General features: G+C 41.5%; 3 protein-coding genes across 6 annotated transcripts in view; 2 read left to right on the plus strand and 1 right to left on the minus strand.

Annotated features, from left to right (window-relative positions):
* Positions 1–5,042, minus strand: part of CPSF2 (cleavage and polyadenylation specific factor 2) — a 33,410-nt gene extending 28,368 nt beyond the window's left edge. The window contains exons 1-2 of the mRNA XM_021679643.2: positions 4,905–5,042; positions 1,354–1,415 (exon numbers count right to left, since the gene is read on the minus strand). The gene's annotated coding sequence lies outside the window, so the exon portion shown is untranslated. The remainder of the gene's footprint in view (positions 1–1,353; positions 1,416–4,904) is intronic.
* A 256-nt stretch (positions 5,043–5,298) lies between these two features.
* On the plus strand, positions 5,299–10,979 carry NDUFB1 (NADH:ubiquinone oxidoreductase subunit B1). The gene is made up of 3 exons (XM_021679919.2): positions 5,299–5,389; positions 9,776–9,920; positions 10,867–10,979. Exons 2-3 carry the CDS (start codon positions 9,784–9,786, stop codon positions 10,901–10,903), a joined length of 174 nt encoding a protein of 57 aa, XP_021535594.2. The 5' UTR covers positions 5,299–5,389; positions 9,776–9,783; the 3' UTR covers positions 10,904–10,979.
* A 4,368-nt stretch (positions 10,980–15,347) lies between these two features.
* The window catches only part of ATXN3 (ataxin 3), a 36,748-nt gene continuing 24,929 nt past the window's right edge, over positions 15,348–27,166 (plus strand). For 2 of the 4 annotated variants that reach the window (XM_044917737.1, XM_021679642.1), the window contains exons 1-5: positions 15,348–15,398; positions 22,439–22,603; positions 22,835–22,879; positions 25,399–25,484; positions 25,902–25,968. In XM_044917737.1, coding sequence (XP_044773672.1) covers positions 15,375–15,398; positions 22,439–22,603; positions 22,835–22,879; positions 25,399–25,484; positions 25,902–25,968 — 387 coding nt within the window. In that variant the 5' untranslated portion in view covers positions 15,348–15,374. The remainder of the gene's footprint in view (positions 15,399–22,438; positions 22,604–22,834; positions 22,880–25,398; positions 25,485–25,901; positions 25,969–27,166) is intronic. The other 2 variants (XM_044917738.1, XM_044917739.1) reach the window with 2 other exon arrangements.

Below are 27,166 nucleotides of genomic sequence, written 5' to 3' on the forward strand. Positions count from 1 at the left end.
AAATACATAAAATCTTAAAAAAAAGTGCTTTCATCAAGGTCACTGACCAACCTCTATGCAATTTAAGCCAATGGGCATTTATTTCTCTGGCCTCAACTGGCAGAAATCATAGCAACATTCAGTAAAAGTAAGTGTTCGGCCTCCTTGAAATGCTCTCCTCCCTCTGCTTCCGTGTCAACCCTCTCCTGGTTTTCCTTGTATCTAACTCGTCACTCCCCCATCTCCCTTGCTAGTTACTTTCTTTCTTTAACCTCTAAATGTGGCAGTGCTCTTCCGTAGGACTTATTTCTTTCTTTCCAGGTAATCGCACCAGTTCCGCAGCCATAAGTATCATCTGATCTCGGATGGCATCATCCTTGAGTCCTTCCTTTCCTTTGTATCCCACATCCAATCTATCGGTAAGTGCTGCATTTTTACCTCCATCCTATTTCTCAAATTTCCTTCCATCTCCATTGTCACTAAGATCTCTAGCTAGTTTGTGTATTTTCCCTGCCTCAAATTTATTCTCTGAGATGGTTTTCTAACAACTCTAAAGTCCTTCCCTACCTGTTACATCCTGCAACATCACTCCATTTCCCTCAAAATACTGCTCTCTATACCTGCTACTTATTTACTTGCTTTGCCCACCCCCATCTCTCCTCCTCACGCCAGCACTAGATCATGGACTCCATGCAAAAATAGACCTTATCTATTTTGGTCACAGTTATCCTCCAATGCCTCCATAGTGCCTAACACGTAGTAGAGGGTCAATAAAAGCTTCTTAAACGAATGAAGTATGGCTCGTGTCAAATGAGCTTAGTGCCCTTACCGCACCATTAACAGTTACCTATTTATACGCACTTCCCTTTGCTTGTGAGAGCTCTCTTGAGTGTAAGACCAGGCTTGATCCATTTTTGTATCCTTACTATATTAGCACATGTTTTAAACACATAGCAGTTGTTCAGTAAAGAACTGAAGAAACAAGTAAGTTAAAATTAAAAATATATTGGCTTAGCATGTTCCTATTTGTGAGGTATGAGAAATACAAAGATATTAATTCTCCAATTTGATGAAAATCATTTATAAATACAATTTTGGAAAGGATCTACTAAAAATTCTCCCTGCCAAAAAATTTCCTGTACGATAATTATATTAATGGCCTAAGAGAAACTCTTTTTAACTCAAATCCACCTTAACTTCCCCTTTCTTTAGATTAGGGAGTGAAAATACGAAATATCTTGCAGACAGAAGTAAATGAGTTCATGTTAAACCTTTTTGCACACAGACTCAGATTTCAATAGGTGAAGATATTTTTAATACAATTGCTCATAACATAATAAAGCTGTATCTTTATTAGACACATTCATTACTTACTGATATCTCAGTTGTACATAGGATGAAACACCATGAATTCAAGGGAAGAGTTCTTCATAAATCTAAAAAATAAAGAAATGAGAGTCTGATGAATGTGGTACAACAGAGTCACTTCTAATTATGGTGTTTAACTTCTATGTCGTGCCCTAAGATGAACATCACAAGCAGCGGCAAGTAGTATAATAAATGGTCCTTTTTTAAAAAAGAAACTTGTCATAATTTTAGGAAGCTAAAGCTTACATAAAACAGAGATAATAAAAGGATAATAAAAGACAAAAATAGGGCGCCTGGGTGGCTCAGTTGGTTAAGCAACTGCCTTCGGCTCAGGTCATGATCCTGGAGTCCCGGGATCGAGTCCCACATCGGGCTCCCTGCTCGGCGGGGAGTCTGCTTCTCCCTCTGACCCTCCCCCCTCTCATGCTCTCTCTCTCTATCTCATTCTCTCTCTCAAATAAATAAATAAAATCAAATAAAAAAAAAAAAAAAAAAAAAAAAAGACAAAAATAATGTACCAAATTGGTTATAATCATGAGCTAAAATATGCAGTTTAGGAAATAAGATTTTAAAAACTGACATTAGCGTATGTTATTGAGAAGCATAAAAGAGGTGGGATCTTAAATTACTTGTTAAGGATTAGTAGGACCTGAGTAGAAAGAGACAAAAAGAAAAGGTATTCAAAACAGGGGAATAACATGATCAAAGGCACATAAAAACTGACAGAGTTTTAGTGGAAAAACCAACCGAGCACACCTTCATATAAGCAAAAAAATGAAAAAAAAGTACTGAATAGAAAAGGGCCAGATAATGGAAGGTCTTGGACTCTGGGCCTCGTTCTTCAGGCAACAAACATTTTAAGATCCATTTTGAAGTAAGATGACATAATACAGGAAATTCCGTATTTTAGGAAAATGAGCTGGTGGGTCTGATTGATTAGGTAAGATACAGAAAGCAAGGAGATAAAAAGGAAGAGAATTTAGCAGACCACTTCCTCCTTCCAACTTTACTGGTTCTATTTTGAGACTAAATTCCTCTAGCCTCAGATGTACTTTATAATCGTATGACATGAATTCATTAGTCCTTATCTAAGTAACCAAGGCTTGAAACTCTACATTTGATTCCTTCCTTTACTTCTTCTTGAATAGTCTGTTACCAACTCCTGATTATTTTTCCCTCAAAATGCCTCACCTGTGTATCATCCCCTTTCCCTTCCTACCACCAGTACCTTAAAGCAGGGCCTCATTACCTTATACTTGGGTTTCTCTGTTTCTCTCCCTCCAGCCTTTCCTCCTTCATCTCAACCTAAACATGACTGTCAGATTAATCTTCAGAAACACCCCTCCACATATTAACCCTTGCTCAGAAATCTCTGAAGGCTTCTCACTGCTTGAAAAAACAAAAACCTGAATGCCTTAACTGGCAATGGAGGGCACCAGCAAGCTGCTGACATCACTGCTCACCACGGTCTCAAGGCCTAGCTCAAACTGCACCTCCATACGAATTCCTTTATCATTAGTCTAGACTACATCGAATCTGCCCAACAAAAATATAACGCAAGCCACAAATGTAATTAAATTTATTTTTCATAGCCACATTGAAAAGTTTTACAGGTGAAATTAATTTTAATATACTTTATTGAGCCCAACACATTCAAAATATTATCATTTCAGTACGTAGCCATTGAGATATTTTACATTGTTTTTCATACCAAGTCTTTGTCCAGTGTGTATTTTATATTTACAGCACATCTCAATTCAATCTAACCACAATTTCAAGGGCTCAACAGCTACATGCAGCTTGTGGCTACTGTAATAGCATAAATCTAGACTCTAAAAATCAATGCTTCGTATGGTACAGCATTGTGCACTCCCACTCCTTACGGTGCAGGTTGGCACCATTCTATTTTTATGTACATATCTTAGGCTTGATTTTAATGGTATCATCATCCATTTAGTTTCCTGGACCAAAAACTCTGGAGTCACCCTCCCTCCACCAAACTGCAGCCACCCATTGAATCCTATTTGACATTTCAGAAAGGTCTTTCTTACACCCTTCACTATCCTATCTCAATTGAGGCAATCATTACCTTACCTCAATGACTACAATTTCCTCTTATCTAGTTTTCCTGTTCCAAGTTGATCCTCCATACAGCTGTCAGAGACCACCCTAAAAAAAACAAATATACTCATGCCCTTTCCTTGTGCATAGTATGCACCTTCTAACAAATAAAATCTAAACTCTTTAGCTGGAAATCAAAGTCCTTCACAAGCTGCTCTCAATCTCCCTCTTCGTTCACCAACCTCCCTTGCACTGCATGCGCAAGCACATTTATCTTCCCACTCTCCCTCAGTAAGCCAAAACTGCTCGTTTCTGCATCCAGGAATGACCTTCTCCTGAGCCTCGTAAATTCCTTTTGACCCTTCAAAACCCAGCTGAAATATTTATTCCTTTATGAAGCTTTTTTGGTGGCCTCAGGAGGTTTTTTTTTTTTTTACCTAACACAAACTGCGCACCAAGAATATTTATTGAATGGATGCTGAATGTATAGGCTAAGACCAAAAGCGATCATCTTTGTATCGCCAAATTCAAGCACAGCACTCAAAGCAACACACATGTGTGCTTAAAGAATGAACCCGAACCAGACCATCAATTCCTTCCTGACGGATACTACTTCATCTCAATTATCTCTCACAGTTACTCTCTCTCTCAATAATGACCTTGCATGTTGCTGACAGCGAAAGGCAACTAGGCAAAATCCAAGGGAAAACGAAGGAATCTGGGTTGGCCCTCGAGCTCACGAAGACCAAAAAGTCTTTCCTGGTCAGTTCGGGAAGAGAATTGGTTTCCTAAAAAAAATCACAGGGGATATAAGATAAAAAATTAGGGGACGCGCAATGGATAACTCATGTTCGGCTGGTGACAGGAGGCCAGACTTGCCGGGGTTAAGGCTAGTCTGACCTCGTTTACTTAAGAGCATGTAATAATACAGAGTGACGGAAGCGCTTGAGGGCAAAGGGAGCCTGGAGGGCTGGGGCGCTGGGGGGTGGGGAGCGGGAGGCCGAGACCATTTTAATAAAACACGGTTAACAACTTAAAAGGTCCCTGGGAATCGACTAACTAAAAAAGAACGCCTACTTTGTGCCCAGGGCTTAGCAGCCTCATGGTCTCTGAACCCGAGACCACGGAAGACCCCCAGCGAGGCGGCTAAAAACACAGCAACCACGAGGGCCAAAGGCGCCAAAGCTGGCGTCGGATTAACTCCTCCAGCGCCGAAACTGAAAGGTCACCGGGAAACAGCAAAAAGAGGGAAGGAGAACACAGGAGTTAACCGTACGGACTGCTACAAACACCGGGAGCTTTAGACCCACGGAGAAATCACGTCTCTTTCCCTCGATGAGCACTTCTGCCAGGCCCGGCCAGGACAGTCGCCACCGAAACCCCAAGAGCACGTCCCCAGCGCCCACCCGGACCAAGTGGAGCCAGGGTCTCCCTGAGGGCCGAGGACGCCCCCTCCCCCATCCGAAGTCTCGCTCCTTTCCTCCGCCCTCACTTGCCTCGTCAGTCCTCCCCCAACGCCGTCCACTGCCCTTCCCAACCCCTAGTCGAATCCAGGTTCAAGAGCGAGAAAAGCTGATGCTCGCTTAGAGGCACCCGGGACGACCAGCCAGCAGAAGCCCCCCGATGGCGGCCGCCATTTTGAAACTGGAGGCGAGCCTCTGAGGCGGGGAAGGCCCAGGGCGATACCATCTTCGAGGGGGGTGGGGACGCAGCTGTGGGAAGGAGATGGCGCTTACGACTAAAGTCTCGTCACCCTGCGCCGAAGTCTTATTTTTAAATAATTTATGATGCGTGAGAGCTAAAATAAGTACAAGAAGAGTCCAACGTCAAAAGGAAGAAGAGGTATGGTTTCCCAGCGCCACCCCTCTCTTCGAGCGAGCGTAGCGAGTGGCAGGTCCCAAGGCCGCAGCTTCCGCCGGCGCCGGTGGTTGGGTCGTCGCTGCCCTTGGTCGTGGGGTCGTTTTTGGCACCAAGGCCGCAGGTGGGTCCGGGGTCCAAGATGAGCCGAGGCGCCGCGGGTCCCCGTTGTGCAGGCGGGGAGGGTCCACCTCTAGGGAAGCCCTCGGCGGCGGCGGTGTCTCTAGGCGAGGGTTGGTGCGGACCTCCCCCGGGTTTGCGAGCGGTGGAGACGGGAAAGTGAAATGGGGGTTTCTTCCCGTGGACACGTGGGCTCACGTTTCGCACCTGACGGCTTTTGGAAAGGGTAGTGGGAGGTTGTCATTACTGGAAAACGTCTTTGGGGAATCACCCGGTGACTGCCCCTGGCCGGACCGGAGAGAAGACAGGCCGGGATCACGCTCCTAGGCCGGAGGGAAGGCGCGAGCATCCCAGATTCGTCCAAGTTTCAGCGTTCTGTCTCGGTGCTCCCAGGATTGGAAACTAACCTTCTCTTCCAAATCGCAAACCCTTTTGAGCCGACCATTCCACGCTCACAAAATCACTTTTTAAAAACGTAATACTTAATTTATACTAGGTTATTAAGACACGGTTGGTTCCAGACCTCAAGGAGTTCAGTTTCTCCGTGCATCCAGCACTGCTTTTCATAGATTATGTATTGTTCAAAAAAAAAGTCGATCTAAAATGCTGTGGGGACCAATTAGAGATTAGGATTTAATTTTTGAAATATTTATTCATCTACGTTTAACAACATGAATTGACATAAAAATACACACCAGATCCAGTTTTCTTTTTAGAAGTTAGGCGGAAAAATTGGTTGAAGAAAAAGTAATGTTAGGAAAAATAAGATAACGCTGAGTGAGGTCAGTCTAAATGTTTATCTCTATAGTTACCCTGACAGACAATAAAGCACAAATAGCTTGGACCAAGAAGTCAGACTGCCTGAGTGTTAATCCCAGCTCTGCCACTTACTGCATCTGTGACCTTAGGCAAGTCGATTGCCCCTGGATTTCCTCATCTGAAAAAAAAATATGCCTACTACATTGGGGACATTAGTGAATACACACACAGTATTGTGAAGATTACATGAGTTAGTGATTATGAAAAGCAATAAGAACCGTACCTGACAGTGCTATTAACAGTTCTTTCTAGAGCTAGGCAAAAAATTTGAACCATATTGGTAATAAAGGATAGGTGATCAGTTACATGATTCCTTGAGTCCATAAGATAAAAACTAGTTTTTCTTAGGAATACCATAGCAAGTCCCAGTTCTGAAGTAAAAGAAGGATTTTTCAGGAGTCTTAATAAAGAAGACACTAATGGGGTGCCTGCGTGGCCCAGTCAGTTAAGCATCCAACTCTTGATTGCGGCTCAGGTGATGATCTCAGGGTCGTGAGGTGGTGTTCCACGTCTGTGCTGAGCATGGAGCCTGCTTAAGATTCTCCCTCTCCCTTTACTCTCTGCCCCCTCAAAAAAAACACACTAATGTGCAGTACCCTCATGGGCACCCATGTGGATGTCACTCTATCCAAACCTCAGCTTGTTTCATTGGAGCCTGTCCCAGGACCTCACTGCCCTTTACCCATCAGATAAAGCCCCCTGTGGTCTTGGGCTCATGACCAGAGCCTGTCTATATCCCTCCTCCTATCCATTCTCCAAGAAATCGTTGTAGCTCACTTCTTAGGTCCATAAATCTTTGTCCTCCCCAGTCATTCACTCACAGTGAAATACAGAGGACAGATTACATTCAATGCCACTGCTTCTGAAGTCCATTAAATAGATTATACACATGTAATATGAAATGTCTCATGGACTAACATTTGTCATTTACCTGTTAGCGATGGAATCATGGTGGCTGAACCCAACTCTGGATTTTGAATACACAGAATCCTTTTATCTATCAGTCTTCACTTACAGAGTGTATGTAAGAGCCTATGTGCAGCCAGAGTCTCAGGGGTTTGTCTCACCTCTTCTCAGATTCTCAGACTAGAGCCAGACAATAGCTACTTGCCCTGTTGGAAGAATGCCAACAACAATATGGCTTATAGCCCACAGGTGTCCATGGGCTTATTTAGAACAGTCTTGGGCTAAGTCAATAAGCACTTTGTTGTTGGTTAAAATACAGATAGTATCTGACTCACCTGTGCTGAGGGTTAGGCTTGACCCCCTGTTAAGAAATTTGAGGAACCTGTGAGGACAGGTGACCGAATATATGGCCACTTGACTTCTACAGAGACCTACATTGTCTAGTATTTTGCAGTTTTGTGCTTTCAAAGTTATATTAGTTGATTAAGGCATGTATTGTTATTCCTATACTTGACTGGTTCAAGTTTATTAAACAAGTAAGTGGCTAACTTGGTGGGCACTTGGTCAGATTCACAGAGCTTCAGTATCTAAATGCAAATAACATTACTTAAGGAAGGCATAGTGCTAAGAAAGCCACCATCCTCTAGGAAATAAGGTTGCCCAAGAACTATTTTCATCAAATCATCTAAAAAGTTCTTTCGACTATAGGTTTTTCCAGTCCCACAAGGAAGGAGGACCGAAAGTACCTATTTTGTTTGTTTTAAAGATTATTTGAGCGCACGATCTCATGAATGGGGAGAGGGGCAGAGGGAGAGAATCTTGAAACAGACTCCCCGCCAAGTAGGGAGCCTGACCTGGGGCCCGATCCCACAACCCATGAGATCACAACCTGGGCCAAAACCAAGAGCCTGATGCTCAACTGACAGCCACCAGCCTACACCCCCCGCCCAAAAGTCCCTATTTTGATAAAGGCTCCACAGATGTTTTTGATACGCAGTCAGGTTTGAGAATTCCAGCTGTAGACGGTAGACTAAACCTTTAATTAATGACTAAACTGTAAGTTACATATTTTAAATAACTTGTTAACGTTACATAGTTTTCCAGATTGTAACCTGCTGTATGTAATATTACACTTTATCATATAGAGTATAGAGTAATTGTGCAACTGTTAACTTCATGGCCATTTTCTTGCCCGGTACCTTTAGATAGTGATGAAGTTTGAGAAATAAAGAATTGAAATGTGTTAAGTGTGAGAACCAGTGTCTTAGGAGAGGCAGGAATCCAGTCTACCTAACCCTAGCACAGTTTAGTGCTGAGCACTTTTGTCGGCAGTATTCTCTTACCAGGGTGTTGTCACATGCCTTCTCAGCCATTGTATATGATTTATTCATCTTAGATTCATGCGTAGGCAGGTACATTTTGATTTCATCTTTAGGTACAAGTTTTTGCAGAAACTGACAATTCAACTCTTTTTTAATTAAGGCAAATTTATTTTCCATATGGTGACTTCTAGTTCTAGTCCTCCTCCTCTACCTTTTAGAAAACCTTAGAACTTAAAAGCCCTTAAGTACCATAAATATCAATTCGAGAAGAGGTCTTTGAGAGAGATATTGAGATCTAATAGAAAAAGATTTTTGGAGGAAACCTGAGCTTGGATTCCAGCTCTGTACTTAATACCTGTTTAGGTTAAGCTGTTTTCTAGTCTATAAAATGAGGATAATAATAGTTATTTCATGTTATGTATAAGATTATATGATGGCCCTGGTACCTAGTAGTTATTCTATAAAAGTAAATTCCCTTCTGTCCCTATCTTTTGTAAAATCTTTGAGTTGATGTTGAGATCTACCATGACATTGTTGAATGCAGTGGTTTTTTAAAATTTCTCTCATTTTATTTCCTTTCAAAAATTAGTTTTCAGCTTTGTGCATTAGCAGTATTGTAGCTAATGGGTTTTATCTGAGTCACAACTACTGCTAATTGAAAAATTAGTTTTCAATAATGATACCTTAACTAAAGAATTCCGCTTTGGGCATAATAGTATAATTATATTTGTTTTAGCATTGTCAGAGGTTCTAAAAATATTTTACACGTGTAAAAGTTTTAAATTAATAGTTGGAGGGTGCAAATATTCAGCCTTTGCAGGTAAAATTTTCCGGGGTCCAAGATGAGCCGAGGCGCCGCGGGTCCCCGTTGTGCAGGTGGGGAGGGTCCACCTCTAGGGAAGCCCTCGGCGGCGGCGGTGTCTCTAGGCGAGGGTTGGTGCGGACCTCCCCCGGGTTTGCGAGCGGTGGAGACGGGAAAGTGAAATGGGGGTTTCTTCCCGTGGACAGCTGGGCTCACGTTTCACGTTTTAGTCTAGTATTTTTTATACTTTCCATTTCTCTGTGCTATACCATATCAGACCACTAGTGGAGCTAAAAAGGAAGTTAATAAATTGATTTTAGTGCAGTGCAATTTTTATACTAATCATTGCCACCTGTATAATTGTCATCAAGTAGATTTTAAGTTGTATACTACATTCTGATGCCAAAGCAAATTTGAAGAGGCTTATTATGCTTGTAACATCTATCTCCTATATTCAGGGCTATCCTCCTGCTTCAGATGCAATTTTTCAAGATATTTCAAAAGCAGTTATATTTCTGATAATCTTTTTTTTTTTTCCTAGCACTCAGGATGAATGTAATTCAGATTGTTCGTGATCACTGGGTACATATACTTGTGCCCATGGGGTTTGTCCTTGGATGTTATCTAGACAGAAAGAATGATGAAAAGCTGGCTGCCTTCCGGAACAAGAGTTTGTTGTTTAAAAGGTTAGTTTGTATGCTTTTTTTAAATGAACAATTAACCAGTTCTTGGAAATAAGCCTTTTTAATATCATATGTGCCAAAAATAAACAGAAGGGGTAAATTTTCCCCCGAGGACTTATATTTAAGTTATATTTTGCAGCATTAGTTGTTGTTTAACCCTTCTACAAAACTGTATGATTATTTTGGAATGCCAGCAAGTCTTCAGTTTATGAATAGGCTATTTCAAATGTTTGAATTTTTTTTGGCATTCAGGATGCACTGTAATATAGAAACAAAGTTTTAAACCAGCTCATCAAAGCCTTTAATAAGCTTTCACATATTATCATATATTATCTTACTTAAGCCAGAACATAGCTGAAATCTGTGGCACTAATAGTGGCTTGGTGCTGTATTCACAGCAACACTGCTTGAGAGCTTTAGACGTGGTGGGTGAGTGATCGGAAGGCAGCTGGCCACTGCCTGGTCCCAGTGTGTCTCTGGAGATGGCTCTTTTGGCAGCAGAGAGAGAGTTAGCAAGACGGGGTGTCTGCCACTGGGTATGCAGCGAGGTGGGAAGAAGCTCAAGGGACCAGAGGCTTGAGCAGCACTCACAGTCAGTATGGAGAGGAGGTTTACAGTTAAGGATTTTAAGAAAGATAAAATGAATTAGAAAGGGTTTAGAAAACCTCAGATGAACTCATTGAGAGGATAATCGCTTTCGCACAGACTAAGAAATTGCAGTTCCTTAATCAGGAAAAATGAAATCAAAGGGATGCATGAGAGACTTGAATGAGTATGTTGAGTCTATATAAAAATTTTAATGGGTCAATTTAATAGAATATAAAATATAGAATTTAATAGAATATAAATAGAATATAAAATATAAAATATTGAATACTCTTCTGACTCTCTACCCCCCATAAAAATTAAATTTGTACTTTTTCCTTTCTTTCCTTTTTAATTTCTACAGGGAATTGAGACCCAATGAAGAAGTCACCTGGAAGTAAAGGCCCCCGTGACTGAATTACAGAATGTTCACATTTTAAAAATTAGAAGAGAAATAAAAACACATTCATTATTTAATTTGAAGTGTAATTCTTTTTATGCCGAAGCAGTCTTCCACATTTCAAGTAATAGGCACACTTAGCTTAAAAATAAATTATTGAGTACTTGATTGTGTATTGATGTTAAATTTACAATTAGTGTTTCATTTTCTTTTCCTCATTTTAGACCATAGTACTATTAAATTGTATAGCCAATTTCCTCAGATATTTTTCAGAATTTTTTTTTTTTTTTTCAAACTGTGTGCTTTAGAAGGATGGTACTAACAGAAAATTTTAGTGACCTTGAGTTTGGCAAAGATCTCTTAAATGCAACACAAAGTATGAACTAGTTTTAAAATTTTTTTGCTTTTCATAATACACTTACGAAAATGAAAATGCAGCCATAAACTGGGAGGAAACACTTGCAAAATGTAATATACAACAAAGAACTTCTATCTAGAATATGTAAAGAACCCTTATAACTTAGTAATACAACCCAATTTTAAAAATTATTCATTTATTTAAGTAATCTCTACACCCAATGTGGGGCTCAAACTCACAACCTTGAGATCAAGTCGAGTGTTCTTCCAACTGAGCCAATCAGATGCCCGAACCCAATTTTTTTTTAAAGATTTTATTTATTTATTTATTTGACAGAGAGAGAGAGGGAACACAAGCAGGGGGAGTGGGAGAGGGAGAAGCAGGCTTCCTGCTGAGCAGGGAGCCCGATGCGGGACTTGATCCCAGGACCCCGGGATCATGACCCAAGCCGAAGGCAGACACTTAACCACTGAGCCACCCAGGTGCCCCCTGAACCCAATTTTTTAAATGAGCAAAAGAATTTTTTTTTTTTAAGATTTTATTTATTCATTTGACAGAGAGAGAACACAAGCAGGGGCAGTGGGAGACAGAGAAGCAGGCTCCCTGTTGAGCAGGGAGCCCAGTGGGAGACCTGATCCCAGGGTCCTGGGATCGAGTCCCACATCGGGCTCCCTGCTCCCTGGGAGCCTGCTTCTCTCTCTGTCTCTCATGAATAAATAAATAAAATCTTAAAAAAAAAAAAAAATCAAAAGACTGATCCTGTTCCTGGTGTTGGCAAGGGTACAGAGCAACTGGACCTCACACACTGCTGGCAGGAATGTAAAATGTAGCTGCCAGGAGTTGTACCACTTTGGAAATCAGTTCAGTGGTTTCAAATGAAAATAACACCTCCCATATGACCCAGCCATTCCACCCTGAGGTATTCGTCCAAGATAAAGGAAAGCATATGTTCACACAAAGACTTACATGAATGTTCATAGCAGCCTTATTTATAATAGCCAAAAATTAGGGCTAACCCAAATGTGTATCAACAAATAGATAAATTCTGTTAAATCCATACAATGGAATACTACATTAAAAAAAGGAATGATCTATTGCTCTGACATTGATGAATTTCAAATTAATTTTCCTGGATGAAAGAGGCCAGACAGCACACACTTTATGGTTCCACTTATATAAAATGTTAGACACTGTAAACTATAGTAACAAAGCCGACTAGTGGTTGCCTGGAGGAGCAAGGTGCAGAAAGGGGTTAGAGGTAATTACAAGGGGACACAAGGAAACTTTGGGGTATAGGTTGTTCATTTTCTTGCTTGTTGGTTCCACAAGCATGGTTCCACGTATGTTTACATGTCATCTGTTGTGTTCAACTACCTCTTCTCAGAAAACATTTTGTTTTAGGTCATACTGAATTTAGGAGAAGTAACATTGCAATAAAATGATACTCCCTAATTATCACTGATAGGGTCTTCGCCAATGTAATTAATTAAAGATCTCAGTATGAAATCACCCTGGATTAGGGTAGGACCTAAATCCAGCCATTGGTACTTAGAAGGCGCAGAAAGAGAAAGGCCACATGAAAACCAAAGCCAAGGTTGGAGTTCTGCAACCACAAGCCAACTAATGCCAGGAGCCTCTAGAAGCTGGAAGAAGTGAGGAAAGGATTCTCCCTGTGACCATCGAGCATGGCCCTGCTGACACCTTGGTTTCAGACTTCTGGTCTCAAGAACAGTGAGAGAATAAATTTCTGGTTTTAGCCACCAAGTTTGTGATGATTTGCTGCAGCAGCCATAGGAAATGAATACAAGCACTTTTTTTTCTGAATAACTAATACATTAGTTTAAAAGTCAAGAATAAAACTGTATACTGTGAGGGGCGCCTGGGTGGCTCAGTCGTTAAGCGTCTGCCTTCGGCTCAGGTCATGATCTCAGGGTCCTGGGATCGAGCCCCGCATCGGGCTCCTGGCTCAGCAGGGAGCCTGCTTCTCCCTCTCCCACTCCCCCTGCTTGTGTTCCCTCTCTCTCTGTGCCTCTCTCTGTCAAATAAATAAATAAAATCTTTAAAAAAAAAAAAAAAACAAAAAAAAACTGTATACTGTGAGAAGTCTCCTTCCCATCCCTGTCTCCTATATGCCTAGTTCCCTTCCCATCTCAAACACATACATAACCTCTGGGTTTCCTGTATATTCCTCCGGAGATTTGTAATGTACACGAACAACAACAACAAAAAATAGATACGTGTTTCTGTACACACACACTTTCTTTAAAAATAAACCGGGAAAAAATGGTTTGCATATTTTTTCACTTCATGAAACCATGATTTGTTTCCCCAATTAGGCCACAGTTCCTTAAGAACATGCATGGACTGTTTCCCCAATGCAGGAGTGTAGACTGTGCACACAGGGGCATTCAGAAAAGGGTAACTAAATCCTACCCTTGAACACCTGGTCCTCACTGGTACTCTCCATTTCCTTACCTCCTGCTGCCCCTTCTGCTAGCCTGAGCCTGCACTCACCAATGTCCCCAATGGTCTCCATAGCAACACAATTTAGTGGACTCTTGTAAGTCCTTATGTTGCTGGACCTCTTGGCAGCAACTGACACTGATTCTTGAAACATTCCCTTCTCAGGGCTTTGATAATTTCACTCTTCTGCTTTTCCTCTCTTCTCCTTGGCTATTCCTTCTCTACCCTCAGGGTTCTACTCTAGATCCTCTTTTCAATCTCTTCCTTTTCCCCTAGATGATTTTATTCACTCCTGTGAATAACTCCCCATTCTACAGCAAAACCAAGCCCCTGAACTCCAGACCATTTAGATAGATAGATAGATAGAGATAGATAGATAGATGATAGATAGATAGATAACCTCCACTCATTACTTGTCTTACGTATCATAGGTATTCCCCAAACTTTGCTCCTTCCTCCAGTATTCCCTATCTTAGTGAATACTATTCCTGCCACAGTGGCTGCCTAGGGCAGAAACCCAGACATCATCCCTAACATTTCTGTGTCCCTCACTCTCCACTCTCACCAAGTTCTGTTGAGTCTCCCCACTTACTAATCATCTCTCAAAATGGTCTCCTCTCCACTGCAGGTCATTATTCTTGCCCAAACACCATCATCTCTCCCAAGATTCTTTCCACAGCATCAGCTTTTTTTTGCAACTAGAGTGATCTTTATAAAATGCAAATCTGAGCGTCTCTTCTTTAAAAACTTTATATAACTCCCCAGCCGTCTTCAAAAAGCATACCTTCCTTAACCTAATTTCAAGGTGCAAAATCTGCTTCTTTCCTACTCCTCCAGCTTCATCAAACCCCTTCCCCCACTTTACTGGACTTTTCAGTTCACCCAACTCATGTTTCCTCTTCAGGGTCAGAATGCAGACTCTTAGTAACAATGTGTCTGGATTTAGACCCCAGCAAGGGCAACTCACTAGTTGACCTTGGAGAGGGTTCTTTTCTTAACCTCCCTGTGCATCAGTGTCCTCATGTGTAAAACAGGGATCATAACAACACCTACATCAAAGGTTGTTGTATTAAATTCGTTAATATATGCAAAGTAGTTAAAAAAGAATGCCTACCCTACAGTAAGCTCTTTATAAATATTAATTACATTTTTACACAAACGCTAGGTGTTGGGGGTTGCAATGATGTTTTTTTCTTAATCAGGCTTTCAGTGGGGAAAGAGGAGAAAGATAGTAAATAATTATACGTACATATGATAAGCAGAAAGTACAAAGTGGAAAACATAAAAAAACATAGAACCCAGGCGTTCCTTATCCAGACCCCTTAAAAGCCTAAAAATCCATAGCAATGGGTGGGAAGCAGAGAAGTTCCTCCAGACCGTAGGTGGCGCTGCAACACCCCCAGCCGGCCAGATAAAGGGATATGGGAGGACCCGCTACAAAGGTCACGTGTGCTCGCATTTACCGCCCTGGCGTTCACTCGCTCTTCGTTCCACGTGATTCATATCCTCGGGGATGATTGGTCTGTACGAGGCACGTGGGCAGGGGCGGCTCGAGGCGGGGCGGGGCAGGGTGGGAGGAGGGGTGGGGCCGAGGGGCGGGGTTGGAGGGGGGTGGTTCGGCGCGGGGGCCGTTGGCTCCAGACAAATAAACATGGAGTCCATCTTCCACGAGAAAGTGAGTGTCCGCGTTCGGTGGGGAGCTGTCTGCGGTGCAGTGACTGCGGTGGGGCGCGGTATCTCCTCTTCCGGGAGCGCTGGCGGGGGCCCGAGTCGTCCCCATCCCAGTCTCGCCGGGCGGAGGAGCTTCATAGGGAGGGGAGCTTCACCAACGCCCGCACAGCACCCTGTGCCCCGGAGGCGGGTGCCCGAGGAGTCCCGGGCCTGGGGCGCGGGGGAGCTGGGAGGGAGGGAAGCAGGGCCGGGGGCGTCATGGGGCACGGGAGAGGAGTGGCACCGACTGGGCTAGCTCCTGCGCTTGCCCTCCACTTTCCGTGGGATTCGTTCTCCAGTCCCTTCTCCACTCTCCCTAGGTGTCTAGCTAGTCATCTCTTGGACAAGTCCCTCGACCCTTCCCAACTCCACCCCACTCCCCCAGTCCTACTCCTGGCAGAATTAACTTTTCCTTCTCTGGGCTCCTCAATTCTATATTGGAACCTCCCATACACTTAGATCTCTGGGGTTGTGTTCTTGTCTTCCTGCACTAGGTTCAGGAGCCTCCCGAGGGCGGGGTCCTTGGCTCGTCCCATGTAGGGCCTGACACTTAGGGAAGTGAGGTTGGAAATCCTCCGCGTCCCTAAATAGGGAAGTCGTCACAAGAGTGTTTGTTACGGGATGTTCAGGTTTCATTTCTTTTGGTGGTTGCATCTTTCCGGACAAGGAGGCCAGCTCGTTTATTAGGTATTAGGAGTGGACTGGAGTAATTGTGTTGTTGTCCGCCTAGTGTTTGTCTTTTATCCTTGGATGACCACGCACTTGAAGATGCTGTGGCATGTGGAGGAACTCTCTCGTCTTTTCTCACATACATAAGCTATTTGGGTGTGAGTGATACCTTCCTCAGAACAACTTTGGCACATGATATGTTGTTTCATAATAGTTTAATGTTTGGAAAGGGTTGCTGGTGAGGCTATTATTTAGTAGGAGCAAAGGGATTTTGTTTTGTTAAATACTTGTAAACGATCACTTATCCATTTAAAAATTAACACAAGTCAAAGCCATCAAAGACAAAAGAGGCACAGTATAAACCTGAGCAAATTGTTAAAGGGAATGCTTTTCTTTATAGAAAACATTTTAACACGTTGTGGCCCTGGAGTAGACCAGTTTTTATGTGTGGGGAAGGACTCAGTGGTATAGTTATCACTAATCTTTTGATTTGATTGACATGATTTATGAATCTTGGACAAGAGAAATTTAGTTGCTTGGCTAAGGAGACTGGATGAAGAGACCCTACATGTATGTATTTTTATTACTATTTTTCAAAAGCTTTAATGTAGGGCCAGATGTTTCAAATGGAAGACTTTAAACATTTCCACACCACCTCTTGAGATTCATATAGTATGTTTTTATAAATACTGATTGGCGGATATGGGGCTCTATTTGGATAGATTTCAGGGAAGGTAACGACTGAACCACCGGATCAGAAGTAGCTGGGTGTTAGCCTCATAAAGGTGTACTTTCTGAAAAAAGTCACTATCAGGGATGCCTGGGTGGCTTGGTCGGTGGAGAGTCTGCCTTCAGCTTGGGTCATGATCCCGGAGTCCTGGGAGCGAGTCCCGCATGGGGCTCCCGCTCTCCCTTTGACAAATAAATAAATTCTTTTTTTTTTGAGTTTTAATTTTTTTTATTCTTATGTTAATCCCCATACATTACATCATTAGTTTTAGATGAAGTGTTCCATGATTCATTGTTTGTGCATAACACCCAGTGCTCCATGCAGAATGTGCCCTCCTCAATACCCACCACCAGGCTAACCCATCCTCCCACCCCCCTCCCCTATAAATAAATTCTTTAAAAAAAAAAAGTCACCTTCAGCATCAGTCACTAGGCTTAAAGATACTTAAGTACAATTTACCAGGGCGCCTGGGTGGCTCATTTGTTAAGCGTCTGCCTTTGGCTCAGGTCATGATCCCAGGGTCCTGGGATCGAGCCCCGCATCGGGCTCCCTGCTCAGCGAGAAGCCTGCTTCTCCCTCTCCCACTCCCCCTGCTTGTGTTCCCTCTCTTGCTGTGTCTCTCTCTGTCAAATAAATAAGTACAATTTACCTTTATCATCAACTTAAATGTACTTTATAGATGAGGCTGGTAAGATTTTGGGGGCATATTTCAAGAATGGAAAGCACCTGTAACCATAGGGCCCATTGTTGATCTCATATACAGTCCATTCTGGGAATGTTTTAGCGTAATAAGCCATTTTCTAGCACACTCCCTTCCCCTCTGCCACACACATTTAACCTTTGCTAGAGCCGGAGAACTAGCTTTGGTTCTAAGGAAGCTGTGTACGTAGAGATACCTGCCTACAACAGGCCTTGCAGCTACTTCCTCTTGGGATGTTGGTTTCCCCGTTTTCAGAGTTATCACTTTGAGTGTCCTTTTTTAAGTTAGAATATAAACTTAACAGTTGTTTGGTGATCTGTCCCCAGTGCCTAAGATAGCGCCTGGCACATAGTAATTGCTCAATAAATATTTTATTGACTCAAGAGTTTCTTGAGCTTCTAAGATGTGTATGGTGCTATTTATTAAAGTAAATAATTTTTCTGTAAATATTTTAGGCTTTGCAGGTTATATGTGGTCTCTCATGTATTCTTGTTTGTATGTGTGTATGGGTGTGTTATCCAACCATCTAAAATCATAAAAACCAGGGCACCTGGGTAGCTCAGTCCGTTAAGCATCTGGCTCTTGGTTTCAGCTCAGGTCATGATCTCAGGGGTTGTGGGGTCCAGTCTTGCATGGGGCTTCATACTGAGCATGGAGTCTGCTTCAGGTCCTTTCTCCCTCTCCCCCCACCCCTGCTCCCCTCTCACATGCGTGCTTGCTATCTCTAAAATAAATAAAAACATCTTTAAAAAATAAATAAATAAAATCATAAAAACCATTCTTAGCTACTGGAGCAGGTTGTATTTGGCTTATAGGCTAGAGTTTGCCAACCCCTAACTTAAATCCTAATGCTAAATGGCCACTAACTGCTGGGTGTTTTGGTTTTTGTTTTGGTTCTGGTATCTGCTTTCTGTCATTTTTGTTAACATTTCTCTTGCTGCCTGCTCTTGGTACTGTCACTGTGCCATCTCAATTGGTATTTTTAATGTAATGTGAACTGAGGATGATAATCAGACTTGTTGGGATTGTGTTTAAAATTAATGAAAATACTTAAAAGATGCTGAGCTTTGACTATGATACTCATTTTGCCCTTTGGTGATTGTTGGTTTCTAATTGTCTTAGGATATTTGAGGTTTAGGAATAACCAAATTCCAAACGAGTGCCCTGAGGAAGTAGTAATGTTATAGACATGAAACTTCTGCCTGGCCTTGAATCCCAGCTCTGCCATTTACTACCCGTACAATCTTGGGCAAGTTACTTATTCTGACTCTCTGCTCCAGTTTCCTCCTCTGTGGTGTGAGGATAATAAAGTGTCTACCTCAGTTATAAGCACTTGGAATGCTTCCTGGCCAGCAATATAGACATGCTGGTTATTGTTATTCAGTTGTGTTTGCTGAACCTCATAATAGGGGGTGAGACCTTACCATCACTGAGATGAGATGAAGATCTGCTAGGTTGATTGTGTGGTCCTTTAGGTTAGACCATTTCTGAGCACACACCCTTAGGTTTATGCCTGGTTTCTGTTGTAACTTGTTGTAATCAGTAGTATCTCGGGGAATTTGAACTAGTTGCAGGTTGGTCCTAAAGACTTTGGGGACAGTGAGGGAATGATGTGGTTACAGTTACCATTTGTGGTATCTTGGTAGGGGCACCTGGGTGGCTCAGTTGGTTAAGCGTCTGCCTTCGGCTCAGGTCATCATCTCAGGGTCCTGGGATCGAGCCCTGCGTGGGGCTCCCTGCTCGGCGGGGAGTCTGCTTTTCCCTCTTCCTCTGCCCTGTGCTTTCTCTCTCTCAAATAAATAAATAAAATCTTAAAAAAAGTAAAATAAAATATCTTGGTAAAGCTGAACCTACAGTTTGTTCATCCTCTGATCCCAACACAATAAGTCTGGGCCTGAAATCATGGAATTTCAATACTGCTGAAATTTGACTATGGCACAGATAAACTTCTATCCAACTTTGGTTAAAGCTCCGTGAGAAAGAGGAGGGTGGGGATAAGTTGGGCGCAGGGAATGCATAATCTTAGGTGGGGCCCTTGTACAATTTTTTTTGGTTCATATAGAATTTGATTCATCTTGTGACTTTAAAAAATGATTTTAAATTTGGACTGAACAATTTGTTCTTTTCTTCCATTAAATTGTATTAGAAGTACAGAACTTGATATTTCCTATAGCAGTACAGTTTTACTTAGACAAAGTTTGATTTTAAGTGCTTATCTTTTTGTATTTCAAAGCTTTTTTATAGAGAGATTTTTAAACAAATAGTTGGATTCACAATTTCAATCTATGTATTAAATGTGAGTAGTTTGAGAGTACCAAGTTGAGGCATGTATCCTGACAGCCGGACAGAAAATTTGCCTTAGAATTGTTACCAGAAAATCCAGTGTCTGGTCACCATAGTAGGTAGCTCTTGATATGTGAAATAGCTGTATCTTAGAAGAGGTCTTTTTGTTGTTATTTGAATTTTTTTACGTGTAACAGTCACATGTTAGGGGCACACAGATCATCAGAGTACAGCTCAGTGAGGTCTCACAAAGTGAAAACACATGTGTACATAGTTCTTAGATCAGGTAACAAAACATTTACCTGCATTCTATAAGCTCCCTTTAGGCCCTCTTCCAGATACTTTCCCTCTGCCGTACCTTCACCCCTGCAAGGGTAATCACTATCCTGAATTCTAACATCAGAGTTTAGTTTTGCCTGTTTTTGAGCTTTTGTAAATAGAATCATATAATGTGTACTCTCTTGAGTCTGTCGTCTTTTTTTTTTTTTTTTAAGATTTATTTAGAGAGAGCGAGCAAGGGGAAGGGCAGAGGGAGAGGGAGAGAGAATCTCAAGCAGACTCTGCTGAGCGTGGAGCCCAATGTAGGGCTTGATCCCATGACCCTGAGATCATGACCTGAGCTGAAATGAAGAGTCGGACACTTAACCAACTGAGCCACCCAGGTGCCCCTTGAGTCTGTCTTCTGTAACATTGATTCATCCATATTGTTGCAGGTAGTTGTAGTTAATTCATTCTCATTGTCATATAGTATTCCCTTGTGAATATAACACAATTTACCCAGTCTACTGTGATGGGCATCTGGGTGGTTTAGGTTGGGAACATTATGAACAATGCTTCTATGAACATTTTTATAGATGTTTTTTGATGAATGTATATTTACATTTCTGTTGTTGGCATTATGGCCTAGTAGTGGAATTGCTAGATCATAGGGTTGGTATATGTTAAGCTTCAGTAGATACCCCAAATAGTTTTCCAGAGTGGTTGTACTAATTTACATGTCTATCAGTAGTATACAGTAGTTTTAATGTCTCTAATCTCCAACATTTCAGCCATTTTGGAGAGTGTATAGGAATAACATATTGTGGTTTTAATATATCATTCCCTGATGGTTAATGAAGTGGAGCATCTTTTTGTGTTTTTTAGCCATTTGGCTATCTTCTTGTGAGTACTTATTTGTCTTGCCCATTTTTCAGTAGAATATTAGTAGGATGTCTGTGTGTCCCTTCAATTCACATTGTATTATTCAGAGGGAGTTGCTTTCTGGCAGCAGGAATACAGTAGAAGGAAAAAAGATAGAGACAAGTTCTCTCTCACTATGTGGCTGTGACTTGAGAGAGAGATTGTGTCTTCAGCTTCAGGCTACTTATTCTGTACCAAAATATGAAGATAAGCTTATCTCGGTCCCCTGTCTCACACTCAGACTGTCTCAGTGCTCCCTTCCTATTTGTCGTGTACATATACCCTGTATCATCTTCAGAAGCTGAATTTTGTTCCTAGAAAATTAATTCATCAGGAAAAATATGTGTCTTGCCAGGTGTTGCTCTTTGGGGTCATCGTCTGTTGAGTAACATAGCTCAGAACAAATTGCACAAGGTAAGACAGGCTGGATTAAGGCATAGATACTGGGGAAAAGGAGAACTTAGAGGGCCAGGGTTAGCAGAAGAAAAGTGTTCTCATCTTCTGCCATCATCCTGCAGAGGGGTCTGTGTTCACAGGAAGGGATCTCATCTGCCAGTGAATCTCCCTTTTTATAAGGCAAGTGTGGGAAGGTGGCATTGTTGTGGGGAGCAGGGTGATAGGCAGACTGCTCAGTGCCAGGCAACTTGGATTTAGATTTGGGGTGCCAGTTGTGTGAGAGCCAGCTGCCGAGCACTTGAAAACCCTGGGGCCCATGGGAAATTGTACTCCCTCCACCCCCCACGTAGGAAGCCGGTGATCCCAATGATCCCATGGTTGCTTGGATGCAGCTCTCCTTGCTGGCTTGTCTGGAAATGAGCTCCAGGGGTGGTTTTTGGAAGTTTTGCTCATTGTACCGTACTACATATACATTTTGCGCCGAGTTTCCGGAAGAGAACCTTGGCTTTGTTAGCTACAAGTCTTCATTAACGTCAAATGGGATCTTTCTTACCTGTATCAGTTCTTGAGATTCTTTTGTTCATTGATTTCAAGTTCCTTGAGTAAGCATTTAGATTGAGTAGATTGTCTTGTTAAAAGAATACAAATGCTCTAGGGGTTAAAATTCCATTTCAGCATGTTTAATTTGCCATGGAACCTCCAAAGATGTATGTATCTTAGGTACTGAAAATGAGAAGTGCTAATATTTTTTATAGAGTAATTTCTAGTAAAGTGTGAAATTTGGCATATCTGATAGAAAAATATTTGTTTAATATAAATCATTCTTAAGTTTTTGATCATATAACTAAATAATTATAGTTTCATTAATGGTAAAATTATAAGTGTTAACAAATAAAAACTCATGCACTTATGTTAATCATGCTTATCTAAAGCCAAAAAGGTTCAGTTTGGCTGCATTAAGTTAATGATTAAATTCCTCTTTAGAGGAAGCTACTGTACAAATCTGTTTAACGAGTCACATTTGAATTTTTTCTTTTGGAAATATTAGCAAGAAGGCTCACTTTGTGCTCAACATTGCTTGAATAATCTGTTGCAAGGAGAATATTTTAGCCCTGTGGAATTATCTTCAATTGCACATCAGCTAGATGAAGAGGAAAGGATGAGAATGGCAGAAGGAGGAGTTACTAGTGAAGACTATCGCACATTTTTACAGGTACTGATTTTAAACTCACTAAATCATGTTTTTTTTTTAAATGTGGGTACTGTTTAGAAAAGGATGCACCATTCTTCCTTATGGGGCTCTGACTTGTAATTATAACTGTGCTCTTGACTGTATAAATGGGAATGCACAAGATGTTATTTTAAATATGCACACTAATGACAGTTTTTATCCTTCTCTCCCCACCCTCAACTCCCACCTCAACTACCTATCTAAATTAAACAGCAGCCTTCTGGAAATATGGATGACAGTGGTTTTTTCTCTATTCAAGTAAGTAGTCACAAGCGTGTACTAAGGGTTGTTTATGTCCCAGTCCCTGTTCAAGCTGAGGATATGATTGATGTGACTATCTTTTCACAGCCTTTCATGGTCACTGTAATGATAACGACCTTCAGAAAGTCCTCCAATAGATAGTGTCAAGGAGTATAAGATTATTAAAAAAAATAAAAATGAGCTATAGAGGGGCGCCTGGGTGGCTGAGTCGTTAAGTGACTGCCTTCAGCTCAGGTCCTGATCCCAGGGTTCTGGGATCGAGCCCCGCATCGGGCTCCCTGCTCCGCGGGAAGCCTGCTTCTCCCTCTCCCACTCCCCCCGCTTGTGTTCCCTCTCTCGCTGTGTCTCTCTCTATCAAATAAATAAAATCTTAAAAAAAAAAAAAATGAGCTATAGAGCACAAGGAAAAAAACTGAGAAAACGTGTAAGATTATACTCTAGAATACTAGATTTTTGTAGAGATAAACATGAAAGTTAGGATTGTAGAACCTTCATTTTATTTTATTTTATTTTATTTTATTTTATTTTATTTTATTTTATTTTATTTTATTTAAGTAGGCTCCACGCCCAGCCTGGATCCCAATGCGAGGCTTGAACTCACGACCCTGAGATCAAGACCTGAGTTGAGATCAAGAGTCAGACGCTTAACCGACTGAGCTACCCAAGCGCCCCAGAACCTTCATTTTTAGAGTAGGGCTTTTTGAAAGGAGACTATTTAATTTACATCTGGATGCTGATAACCATAATTCCAATAAGTCACAGTATTTCAAACTTACTACTTGTGTAAATTTGAGAAAATGCAACACCTCCCTACCTACCATTTAAATCCACCTACCAGGATTGGATTCCTTTATTATGGTCTAAGGCCTTTGCTTGTTTTCTTATTTTGAAACTTACATCTCCCCCTGAATTCTGAGGGTAATTGTACATGTACTTGTGAGATCCTTTTATCTGTGGGTCTTTCATTCTGTTTCTGACCCCTGGGAGGTGTGTCCAGAGTTCTTTCAGAACCTCTCATGAGCAGCCTGTTCCTACAAATACCTCTGTTGCACTCCCCTGTGCTGTCCTGCTGGACTCCTCATGCAGCGGCATTTCCGCCCAGCGCTCCGTGGGGGACTGCAGCCCGCCGCGGCTGCCGCAGAGCTGGAAGAGGCCGGGGCAGGCCCAGCACCCGCCAGTGTCTGTGCATGCAGTGCTGCCCTTGGCGCCCGCTCACGTGTGCCTACTGCGTTGCGTTTGCTTTGTGTCTGTGCTGGTACCTGGTTCACTTCCTGCTGTGTTGGCCACCGTGGAGGGCAGAGAGTGAGTTCTCAGAAATCTTCTTGTTTTCTCAGTTTGGAGTAATCAGATTTGTTTTCTGTGGGGTTTTTTTTTTCCCCAACAGATTATAAACCCATGGTAATAGAAGCTTAAATTCTGAAAGCTTCCGTTTAAACTCCCAGGAAGAACTCCTTTTAATAGACAAAATTTTTGTCACTACTGACATCCCAGGTAGTGAGTTGAATATAACTTTTCTAAAGCAGGACCTGTAGCAGCCAAATTATCATGCATATATATTGGACTAGTTTTTTGTTGTTGTTTTTTTAAAGATTACTTATTTATTTATTTGACAGAGAGAGAGACAGCGAGAGAGGGAACACAAGCAGGGGGAATGGGAGAGGGAGAAGCAGGCTTCCCGCTGAGCAGGGAGCCCGATGTGGGGCTCGATGTGGGGCTCGATCCCAGGACCCTGTGGTCATGACCTGAGCTGAAAGCAGACACTTAACGACTGAGCCACCCAGGCGCCCCTATTTTGGACTAGTTTTAAGAATAGTACCCACTGTAGGCGCCTGGGTGGCTCAGATGGTTAAGCGTCTGCCTTTGGCTCAGGTCATGATCCCAGGGTCCTGGGATCGAGTCCCACATCGGACTCCCTGCTCCTTGGGAGCCTCCTTCTTCCCCCTCTGCCTCTCTCTCTCTCTCTCTCTCTGTGTTTCTCATGAATAAATAAATAAAATCTTAAAAAAAAAAAAAAGAATAGTATCCACTGAATAGAATGTACATCGGGATTTTTGAGGCAGTTTTATCTCGAATTGTGTGCTTCTCGGGAATGTTCCAGAAACCTAGTGTAAATAGCGCTCTTTTCATGCTATTTTTTTTTTTTATGGATTTAGTAGTGTATCTATATACACAGACTTTTTTTTTTTTAAAGATTTTATTTTTTATTTTGACAGAGAGAGAGACAGCGAGAGAGGGAACACAAGCAGGGGTAGTGGGAGAGGGAGAAGCAGGCTTCCCGCTGAGCAGGGAGCCCGATGTGGGACTCGATCCCAGGACCCTGGGATCATGACCTGAGCCGAAGGCAGACGCTTAACGACTGAGCCACCCAGGTGCCCCTACACAGACTTTTTTAAAAACCATAACCTTCTGGGGAAAATTATATATAAAGTACAATTGCTTATACACCTGACATGACTATACTACTTAAATTTGGAATTGATGGTTTAGCTCATGGAAAGTTGCTATTTTTTTAACAGGTTATAAGCAATGCCTTGAAAGTTTGGGGTTTAGAACTAATTCTCTTCAACAGTCCGGAGTATCAGAGGCTCAGGATCGATCCCATGTAAGACTTTTTTTTTTTTGCTTTTCCTAAATTTGATTTTTAAAATTATAATTTATTAAAGGATAAAAGTATATTTTGAATGTTTCTGTTGTGATGCTTCCTGTTTCATTCCCTCAGAGTTTCCTATTAAATCTTTTGGGGATGTCCGTGCACATCTGCCCACTGAGCCTCCCCCACACCTCAGTGTCCGACAGCACAGCACAGAGCTGATCCTTAAATGCTGTGTGACGCCAGCACTTTTGCCTGGCACCACTAATCTGCAGAGAGATTTATATTGTTCTGTAATTTCTTAAAAACCAGCGATCCTTAACTATAAGCATAATCCTAATGTTTTTTATAATACTTGCCAGTAGATAAAGTAAATGAATATGAACTCTACTATTTCAACTTGTGTATGTATTTTTTTTCTTTTTCTAGAAATGAAAGATCATTTATATGCAATTACAAAGAACACTGGTTTACAGTTAGAAAATTAGGGAAACAGGTAATATTTCTCACCTTCCCTTTTTTCTCATTTTGCACTCCATTTGCCACTTAAATGTAAAGGATTGGTACCTTAAAGATGAAGAAACTTACCAGTAATGTGTGTGTGTGGTACGGTTTTAATCTTGATAGAGATTTGCAGTTTTAAAAGACAGTGTCAGTTTCCCGTATAGATTTATTTATAACAGCCATACAGAGTTGACTCTTGAACAACATGGGTTTGAACTACATGGGTCCACTTATATGTGGATTTTTTCTTACAGTACTGTAAATGTATTTTCTGTATGGTTTTCTTAGTAGCATTTTCTTTTCTCTAGCTTTATTGTAAAAATAAATATATAAGGGGCACCTGGCTGGTCATAGAGCATGCAACTCTTAGTGTCAGAGTTGCGAGTTCAAGCCCTATGTTGGGTGTGGAGCCCACTTAAAAAAAAAACAGTATATGATACATTATACAAAATATGTGTTAATTGTTCATGTTAGCAGTAAGGCATCTGGTCACCAGTAGGCTATTAGTAGTTGAGTTTTTTGAGGAGTCAAAAGTTACATGTGGATTTTCAACTGTGGAATGGGTCAGCACCCCTGATCCCCACATTGTTCAAGGGTCAACTGCACAATTTAACTATATCATAAGAAAAACTTTCTATTTAATACAATACACATGTGGTTACTTTTAGTGGGTTTTTATGTGATAAAGATGTTTTTCCAGTTAACTGTGACTTTATAGATTTGTTTTAACGTATAGTAGTGTCATGAAGCCTGAAACAACGTCCAGCATGAGTGAAAGTTTTCAATCATGTTAGCTTTAGCATATCAAAGATTATTCACATGCCAAAATGCCATGTAATACATACATCTCCGTGAAGTCATTTCTGGTTTTGGGTTTTTTCCTTTGTTTTGTTTTGTTTTGTTTTGCTTTCAAAAAAGAACATGGAATGTGTCTTGAACAAGCCTTTCTTAAGATCAAGAAATGTACCTAAGATGTCATTTTTGTAAACAATTACCAAAGATCTTTGTATACATGGTACCACTTTTGAAACAATTATTTAAAGTCCTTTTTATTAGAATTTTGAATTTTTGAAAAAGGGTTATTATAAATGATCTAATAAAAAGAAATGAACTCTTGATATGTTCAATAACACGGATGGATCTAAAAATAATTAAGCTGAGTGAAAGAAGCCAGACCCAAAATACTACAT

Source organism: Neomonachus schauinslandi, chromosome 9 (genome assembly GCF_002201575.2).
Source record: "Neomonachus schauinslandi chromosome 9, ASM220157v2, whole genome shotgun sequence".
NCBI lineage: Eukaryota > Metazoa > Chordata > Mammalia > Carnivora > Phocidae > Neomonachus > Neomonachus schauinslandi.